Source organism: Strix uralensis, chromosome 7, assembly GCF_047716275.1.
Source record: "Strix uralensis isolate ZFMK-TIS-50842 chromosome 7, bStrUra1, whole genome shotgun sequence".
In the NCBI taxonomy this organism is placed as follows: domain Eukaryota; kingdom Metazoa; phylum Chordata; class Aves; order Strigiformes; family Strigidae; genus Strix; species Strix uralensis.
Window position 1 is genome coordinate 41,332,501 of NC_133978.1, and position 10,000 is coordinate 41,342,500.

General features: G+C 39.8%; 1 protein-coding gene across 8 annotated transcripts in view; it reads right to left on the reverse strand.

The window, feature by feature from the left end:
* The window catches only part of EBF3 (EBF transcription factor 3), a 121,084-nt gene that overhangs the window by 38,361 nt on the left and 72,723 nt on the right, over positions 1-10,000 (reverse strand). For 5 of the 8 annotated variants that reach the window (XM_074875552.1, XM_074875554.1, XM_074875551.1 and 2 more), the window contains exons 7-8: positions 5,245-5,326; positions 2,102-2,246 (exon numbers count right to left, since the gene is read on the reverse strand). In XM_074875552.1, the coding sequence (XP_074731653.1) occupies positions 2,102-2,246; positions 5,245-5,326 (227 nt within the window). The remainder of the gene's footprint in view (positions 1-2,101; positions 2,247-5,244; positions 5,327-10,000) is intronic. The other 3 variants (XM_074875553.1, XM_074875550.1, XM_074875548.1) reach the window with 1 other exon arrangement.

Consider the following 10,000-nt stretch of genomic DNA (forward strand, 5'->3'; position numbering starts at 1 on the left):
CGGGAGTGTTTACTTTGAGTTATTTAGTTACTAGAATTGTTATTAAAAGTAGGACTTTAAGAAGCAGTGTTCAGATTTTCACATTCATTTGCAACGGTGCAGCTTACTTGAATGAGCGTTGATGGGAGGTTAGGCAAAGAGGATTTGGCACTCTATTTTTAACATTTAAATAAAGCAAATCAATTACCATATCGCAAAAAGGAGCTATTGGTTAGTGACATTTATGTAGATTTTCTGTAGCATGTAAAAGCGGCCTTTATTTTTCTAAGCGATATTTTCTGCTTAGAGTCAAATTCTTTTCGTGCAGCTTACAAAAATAAATACTTGTATTTTGCTAAGATCATAATAGCTCATTAGAAGAGGCTGAATTTGGACCTAGACTAAAACCTAACACCACAGGGCTGAGCATGCTTACTTGAACCTATAATGTTGCTAGTTCTCGCTCTCTGGGGAAGGAGAGGACTAGGGGAGAGGATTCAGCCTTCTTAATTGTGAACCTCATTAGTGACGGTTGCTAGGCAAAACACACACCTACTTTCAGTGCATATGAAAGAGATAAACAATACGTCATAGACCATAATGACTCTGGTGCTCAGGGCGACCTTTAATTATTATATTTTTGTTCTCTTATACCTTAGTTATTAATGCAGAAAAACAAATTAGTTTTGTGTGTGTGGACTGCAGCAGATTTGTAAATCGTTTTCCATTTTTTGATGTCTAGATCGTATTTCCTTCTAATTGTTGCTTGCCTCATTCATTTCTCTGTGTGCCCATTGGTAAATACTATTTGAAACCTAAAATGACAATGATTGTATTAGCAGCTTAGTATTCTGTTATTACTTTAATTAATTTTATTAGTGTAAAAAGCCATGATCCTGTCAATATGTTAGTAACAACTCGCAAGAGGAGTCCCGTGGAAACTGATGTGCGTGGCCTGGCCACACAGCCATACCTCAAATCACAGTGGTTTTGAGAATTCTAACTCTGTAAGAGTTGAAGATGTATTTGATCCCAATGCTCTTAATTTTTGGTCAGCTCTGTAGTGACCAGGCAGTTGGACTAGATGATCGTTGTAACTCCCTTCCAACTGAAATTATTCTATTCTATTCTATTCTATTCTATTCTATTCTATTCTATTCTATTCTACTCTATGCTATGCTATTCTATGCTATGCTATGCTATGCTATTCTATTCTATTCTATTCTATTCTATTCTATTCTATTCTATTCTATTCTATTCTATTCTAATTTTCTAATTCTAATTCTATTCTATTCTATTTTAATTTTCTTAAAAACAGGTTACCTAAGAGCTGGTTTGTATCTTTACAATGGTGTATTTGACAGTGCGAGCGAAGTGATATTTAAATCTACATTACTGTTTTTGGCTTTGTGGGAGAATAAATACATGTGTGCACGTGTACAAGCACAGCTGCAATTGTGTACGGGTGATTCAGAGGCTGATGGGCTCCAGAAAGATAGTATTTCACAATTCTGGATTTTCAGAGACACTTTCCATTCTCCTCTTCATCTCAGACTATCTTCTTTTAGCAGTTCAGGCAAGAAGTCAATCACATTGAGTCAGTCTGAAGAAAAACATTTTATGCTGTTTTTCTCATACAAACCCCCTCCTGCCGTAATCTGCAGTAAGGCCCAGCCACAGGAAATTGACCTCACAGTAAATTCTTTACAGATTTGGTCATGTTTTTACCATCCACTTAAACTTGCATACATAACCTGAGACTGTACCTCTGGATCAAGGAATATGACAAGCCAAAATAAAATCAAGTCAAATTAAATAGCAAGAAAAAGCTGCAAGCAAAACAAGACTGAAAAAAAAAATAAATAGAAAAAGATGAAAAATTGGTTGTGACTGCAAAACTGTAAGTATTAAATAAAGAAAGAAGTCAGAAGCAAATTCAGAAGCGCCCATATTCTAGCTGACAAGGGCTGAGAAATACTAATGGACTTTTTTAATGGGTGGTTTGATGGATGAGAGAAGGAATTATGTAAAAGTAAATGTAGTAGTGTATCAACATAAAGTATGGTGAAAAAAAAAAAAAAAAGCATTGCAAATAAAAAAAGACATGTAAATGTGTGCCTACCATTTTCCAGATAAGAAGGGGCCGTACCTTCTGAGGGGTCAAGGCGGCGAGCCCGCCTCCCGTGTTTGGAATTGTTGTGTACAAACATGTTGTCTGAGACAGCCAGCACGTGGCCATCCACATTGACTGTTGTTGATACAACAACCTGAAAAAGAAAACAAAAACCACAATTTAAAAAATTCTGCGTATTTTCACAAGCATAGATACAGAATGAGATCTTTTAAGACGAAGCAACATCACAGCCTCTTACTTTTCACTTTAAATGAAGTGAATGACAACTATGAATACATCTTTGTTTATGTGGCTAACACGGGTGATTTTTAACTCACAATTGTTTCTCTTCAGAACCTGCTACACTAATTAGAGTTTAATCTCCTATTATGCTAACAAATGAATTCAATTCAGGGAAATATTCTTCTAGCCATTAGTTTCAGAAACACCCCTCTAGCCACTCATTTTAAAAGCTGCTGTTTTGATTGATCTGTTGATATATTGATTAGATAGTTTATCTAATTAAAATTTGTTCACTTGAGACTGTCTTCAAATGAAGGGTTGTGAGGATTCCAAATAAAAAAGGCTTAATAAATCAGAAACCATCGTAACTCCCCATTTTTTCTTCAGTAAATGATCTCCAGGTCAGTTTTACAATTACATTTAATGTCTGATAATGAACTTTTTTGCATCTGAAAAGACCGAGTTGAATATGAATAGTGAAAGTGTTTTCAATCCATGAAAAGTATCCCTTCTCAAGTTCATTTGGATGGTGATTGACCCTGGTATGTCAATGGAATTTCCTCCTTTATTTTTGAGTGAAAGGCTCCTATTCTTGTGTCCAGGTTCAGAGTCCGGCCATAGAAGAGATGATGGATAGGGCCTTCTTTGGCTTCCAGCTGCTTCTCAGTAGAAAATGGAAAAGGAACATATGCAAAACACACAACCTTCCTGATAAAAACACCTACAATGGAGTTGTGAAACTCCTTCCGGAAACAATATCGCATGAACACAAGCCAAAGAGGAAACCGTGAGATGCGCCTGTGTTTGTGTGGAACACAGCTTCATAGGTCGATTGCTATTATCCCAGATAGACATTTACATCTTATTTAAATACTCCAGCATGGGCCCTGTGGTGTGGGTTCCAGATTTGCTAAACGAAGTAATCACCGAAGCGTTTTCTTTGGGGTTTAACGTCAGTAACGTCCTTAAAGTCAATGGCTAGGTTAGGCCTTATCGACCCTACTGCAGGTGATGGCAGCAGCAGCTAGTACACATTTCAGCTTTCGCTCTCCGCTTATTTTACTTTCAGATATAACAAAAATGATTGCCAGGGTTCTCGCACCAGCTCCTACACCCAAACATTTAATGAACAAAAATGGAAGGGGAAAAACTAGTCTCCTGTTGCACAGAGCTGCTCCAAGGCATCAGAAGAAAATTCTTGCCTGCTTCTATGTTTTGGATCACCTCTGATCCTGTTTCTTATTCACAACCCATAATTAGCTCTCAGCTATCACAGCACCTTTTCTGTGTATCCTGCCTCCTTTGAGACAGCCATCTGCGGTACCCTTTGGAACAGCCCGGGGGCAGTTCTCTGCCAGGCTGCTCCGTTTCCCTATCTTTCTCCTCCCAGAAGTGGACACTTTCACTCCTGTCAACATCCACTTTGGAGAGTGCTGAGGTTGCACACTCACCTCGGCCACAGAGCTGCTGCCAGGCCACTGGGCTACCCGCTTACACTTTTAATGAGATTCGCAGACTTTAAGAAATATTGCAAAACATACAAGTGTGATTTGCAGCAAAGATTTCTGGATTTGGTTCCTAGAACACGGTATATTAAAAAGACAGAGAAAGGTGTATATAAAAATGACAACTATTTTTGTTCTGTCATGTATATATAGGTCAGTCACCAAGGGAAAATACTGTAGTTCAGCAAAAGAAAGTAGACATGCTATGCTTTGTTATATTGGCTTATTCCTGCAGTGCACCTAAAGAAAGGTGCTGAGACAGTGAAACCAGTTAAAAATATTGTTCAAGATCTGACATACTGTTAAGTCCAGTTAAACCTTCTGAGAGGCAGGGAGATTAGCTAAAGAGACCCAGGAAAGTCTTTCTAGTGCCTACTGGCTCCATTGTCGACCACAAGATCACTCATGACTGATGCTTCATTTAGTCATCGGTGAGACAAAGAGGACATTTCCACTCATTCCAGGTTTGACCTTCTGTTCTGTTCAGATGGATCAATATCACCAATGCCACGTGAAGCTGAGATGCATGAAAAATGGCAGCTTGGCTCAATTGTTTTGAAGAAATATTTTTTTCCAGCTACAGATCTTTTCTGTTGGCTGGCTCAAGGGTGCTGGCTTCACCGGTTGGTTGGCTGTGCATGAAAACAGATGTCACATGTTTTGCTATCAAGTTTAACCACGAGTTATTCTTCTCAAAAATAAGAAAGTTTTGAACATCTCAATACTACTTTATTATTAGTCTCAAATATGAATCATTGTGAAATATTTTGAAATAGAAAGCATGTATTTCCTAACAAGCTTTTCAAATGACCCCAAATACGGAGGAAATCATTTGTCCATCATGTCAGCTGTCTCTCTGTAGTGTTATGATTCACCACAGGATATTTCAAAAGCTGTAAGGAGAAAGTGAAGTATTAAACATTTTCTAACACAATTGGAATAAAAATATGTGGGTGGGACCACGACTGTTGGATTTACAAGTTGTGAATGTGAAAAACCCCCACGTGAGATCCAAACTTCACTGCACTCCACGTTCATGTGTGTTAGTAAGATTATGCTACTGGGTCTACATATGTAAAACCTCTGCAGGCCTGAGCACACGCCACACTACAACACAAGGTGTTAGCATGAAGGAAAACTAGGGAAATACTTTCTGAGGAGAGACTCACTTGATTCAGCATGATCCATTACAGTCCTCTGCAGAACTCGACGAGTCTCAAGAACCAGCATTTAAATTAGCGGGGGAAATATAAAACAGCAACAACTTTTTTTTTTTTTTTTTGAGGCACGCAGCATTAGAACTACACTAAGTAGAAGCACTGATGCTGGTCTTTCATTAAAAAAAGTTCAAGATGAAGATGTAAGTCTTTTATATACTGTTTATTCTTTAAGAGGGATCTGTACCTGGAATCTTCGCATGTCTCGCGGGTTGCCTGCATTCTTCAAACAGTTCTGATTGCACTTGAGGAAAAACTTTAGAAAGAATCTATAAAAATACAAAATTGAAATCTATTAGATTCATCAAAATGTAAATCCAATTTTAAGAAAGTTTAATAAAATTTAATCATAAATAGTTATACCCAAAAGAATACTGGTAGTGAAATATTACTTTCCTATTAGTTAATGAACTTATTTTAAAGCATAAGATCTCTGTCGTAAACAGAACATTATTGCCAGGGAAAGGCAAATTTATATTTTTAATTTTTCAACAACTACAAATGTATTGACTCCAGGCCATATCCTTAGCTCGGTGTGGGAAAGTTGATTTCAGTGACTCATTGACTTCAAAGGCAGTGACTTACACCAGATGAGAATTTGTCTCTATTTTTTTAATACGTTTTATTTTTTCACAACTTATATTAGCAGTAATGACCTCTACGTTGAAAAATTCCAAGGTAATGAATGATCAATCTTCTGAAAAACACTTGGCTTTGCCTCCGGTTTGGAAACTCTCGCTATTCAAAGGGACTCGATCCAACTCCTGCTGACTCCAGGGAGATCCAGGCGGGATCTGCCCACCGGCGAGGCCCCGGTTCCCTCATTGTTTTTGAAAGGAAAGGAACATGGCAAATTAGGCCCTGTCTTACGACCTCTTCAACCTTTGCCAGCCTTTAACTGTAAGGAGTCACTCTACCCGGGGATGGAAATCCAGCTTATTTTTGCTGAGCGGCAACCAGCAATTATTTAGGACTAACCCTTATCATCTAGGCATCTCCCCATAAACCCGTTTGTAGCAGCGCTGCCTCCCGGGAACACAGCAAGCGCTTATAGGAAGGGGAAAAGCTTGGAAAGATGCAAACTCCCTTATGCCACCCTCCTGTACTGGAGGAACAAGCTGATACAGGATGTCTGCATCCTGCAGGCTATGCCAGATGGGGGGACCCTCACTGTCCTGCCCTCGCACAGGAGGACGTTCACAGCCTAATGCTGCCTCTTTTCTTTATGTAGCTATGATTTCATGCTTCATAATTAAAAAAATGTTCTGTGGGTCTGGTTTGCAGCTAATGACTGGCAGCTAATGACAAGCAAGGCTCAGGACTTTCTCCTCACTCAAAGTTTATCAGATGCTCCAGTCCAGCAGCTTGTGCTGCCCAACTTCATACATGATGAACAGCAAGGTTAGGCAGAGCTTTTACATTTAGAATACGAGCAACTATTATTTATTCATGTCAAACTTTATAAGTGACTGTGACTACTCTTGCTGTAAACACCTCACAGAAGTTTCTGTGTGCCAACAGCATTCCTGGCAGGAGGCAAGCCAGGTGCCTCTTCCCTTCTTCAGCACCCAACACGGCCCAACCACGGCCGATAGAAAGTACTACCGCGGCTGCACTACATCACACTCGCTCCTGCGGAGCTGCGAGGGTCAGACAGGGGCATTATGGGAGTATCCCCATATCATAAACTGGTGCTTTTAATCACAGCTCTTCCTTTTCTGTTAAACCTTGAGCAGGACCCTAATATTAATACAGGACACTAATGCTGAAGGAGTAATCTCTCATATCAGAGAGGCAAGCAGGGAAACAACGAGGTTTACTGAAACTGTGCATAAATAAATCGATGCTGTCAGTTCAGCTGAATGAACGTTTCTTCAAAACTTCCTATCCCAAAATCTGTAAAGAGGTTTTAGATGTTGAGCAGAAAGAGGGCTGGATTTCCACGGTGGTTGACGTGATCTCCTAGCTCGGATGCTCACTTGAACTCAGGTTTTCCGGATGCTCTTGCAGGGTCACTATCAGTGACTCCACGAAACTGCACCTTCATTAGCCACACCTTCTCCCAAATTTTACGTGCCTTGGGTTTTGCTTTTGGTTTTGTTTTTTTTTTTAAAGATACTTCTGATCTCCAGATCAACAGAGTATAGGCTAAACATAATGGCATTTATGCCATACCTCTATTTTTTTTTTTTTGCACACCTTCCACCGCACCGATTGCGATGATGTGCGAGGACCAGCTGATGCCCATGTCAGTACGGGACCACCAGGCGCTGGCAAGTCAGGAGCTGGGGTGAGCCTCCAGCTTTACAGCCCCTCAGTGCCACAGCCAGGCTGAAGAGGAGTGTCTTAGCTACTTTTTTTTCTGATCTCAAATGGGTGTTGTGAGGCTTATTGAGCTAATGTTTGTAAATTGCTCGGAAATTCTCCAATGAATTGTGCACTAGGAATGCTAAGTATTGCTCCTCGTGGATTGTTTTTAACGTGAAGTGTTCATGATGAATTGTTTCTATACAGAGAGCTCATATCCTGTCAAAAAAAAGGGCCATTAAGCACCCTTTCACTAAACATCAACTGGAACTGGTATTTGTTCAATTATTTGGTGAAAAGGACCCACACTTGGTGGAATTAGACCTCTTCAAGTTTACTAGGATGACCCTGAGCACTGGGCTAAACATTGAAGCCACAAGGCTGGGGTGAAAACAAGCAACACTCGTATTTCAGCTCTGCTCCATTCCTTGATATAATGAGATATTTTATTCTATTTTTTAATCTGTCTTTTCAGAGAGTTCATGGAGCACAGGTGATCAAGACAAGATTTTCAGAGGAAGACAACGTAAGTTAAAAATCATGTTCCCAGGCAGGGCTTTTCTTAAAGCTTGCCAGGAGAAGACAACTGACTTGATCATTCCCCTCAGCTGACCAACAAGACCGTGGGCACTATAAACCCATTCCTACTGCAGACAGAACAGGGCCAGACACTTCCTCCGTGAGCCCTGTGCTCCCGAGACAAGATCTCTGGGACACAGCAAGAAGCAAGGAGCTGTATCGGAGCTCCGTTTGGTCATGTCTCAAACTTTGTTGCTGCCAACAGAATGAGAATGCAAGCCTCTCTAGATTAGGCTCTCCCTCCTATATTTTGTATTATACACACAAATTGTAGTATTTTTTAATAAATACAGTCTTGCAGAATAGCCTTCCTAAACATACTAAGCTGCTCCTAAAATACCGATATGGAGAAAAATGCAATCTTTGTGATGTTCTTTTGCTCTGATTTTTTCATGCTGCTAGAAAGGGGACCGCTACCATCTTAATTAAAATGTATTACCTACCACAAGACTTCACTATTTTAAGATAAAATTTACATCTTTTATTAACTCACCTCACCTATACACTTAGCTCGTGATGCTTCTCAACGCCCATCTGCCATCCGTGTACAGTAAGTCACTTGATATTCCACCCACCAATTTTTCCTAACAACCACTGTGCAATTAAACTCAACACGTTCTGTTGCGAGGTAAATTAGGCACACCTGCGGCCAGACTTCATTTGAACTGCATCAGAAAAGGACCTAACAAGGTGAGAGCGTACCACAAAGTTATAGGCCTGTCAAGCAATTAGGTTTTCACTTCTGGGACATCCGCACAGTGCAATTATGCTACACATTACAACCTGGCTAATCTTCTGAACAAATGTCATGTCTCGGAGAAGCTAGTAAAAGCAGTTCATCTGCAAATGTGTCTGCTCTTAAGCCTCCACCTTATGCACATAACAACCTACAGGAGACTTTTTTGTGATATGAAAGATGTTTTTTCCATAGAAGATTTTTTAAACCCTGCAAGTGCCTTTTCATCCTTTTCACCTCTTCTTAACCTTTTTGAGAGGAGGTGTTGTAGCAAATAGACCAGAAAGACTTTTGTACTTGAATTTCAATGCTAAGCAAGAAAATACTTGGCATTATAAGCACAAGCAGTGGCTTTAGCTTGGTCCAATTCAAATATTGTTTGGCTAAAAGAATATTTGTGGTGGAAAACCACCTATTACATCCTGGAAACATCATTAGTAAAGCGTATTTCCACCAGACCCCAAACAGAAGCGTCATTCATGTAAACAAACCTCAGCAGGAAGTAAAGGTTTAATTCTTTTTATTTCAGATACTGAGTGTGAGTGTCCTGGAGACAACACCCTAAACCAAAATCTGCACTGATGATAGGTGAGATCTCTGGTAAGGAAGCCAGCCGAAACCTGCAGTGACAAGCAGCCTCCACCCCTTTACCAAATAAGATCTTCCCACAATGTCTGAGTCAAACCGGACAGACGACAGAAAACTGTGTCAGCCCTGCAGGCACCATTTTGCTTTACTCCAATAATTCTGTTTCATTTTCATCTGTGTTTCAGGTACGTGGTTAGCATGTTCAATTAAGCCTACGGATGAGATCTTGCTATACTACAAAACACAGAATTGTTAAGATATGACAAGCCTGCTCTACTTTCATAAGTAAAAAACTCAGACTTCGATCATTATCTGTGATTCGAAAGTTCTTTGGAAGAGAAGCTGTCTGCAAGGGCACAACGCTGTTACGGGGTGGAGGCGGGAGAGAGCAGGAGAAGAGGAGACATTTGAAGTCAAATGGTAATTCTCATCCTTTACTCGATTACCCTTTAATTGGCTTTTTCCTAAGAAATATCTGACAACCACTTTGCATATCTCTTTTCTAAAGCCTAGTAAACAAAGGATTTAATACTCTTGTTATGAAAGGAAAAATCTTTCCTCTGTCAGAAAATCTTTGGCTTTAGCACCAATAAACTCTTTATTACTGCTAAACTTGGATTTGCTTCTCGATCGCAAAGAGGCGATAAAAACTCTAACCTGTCATTAGTGCATTATGCTTAATTGTGTACAGTATGTTTCCAGTTGCATCTGTTGGCCCATTATCAAAATGACC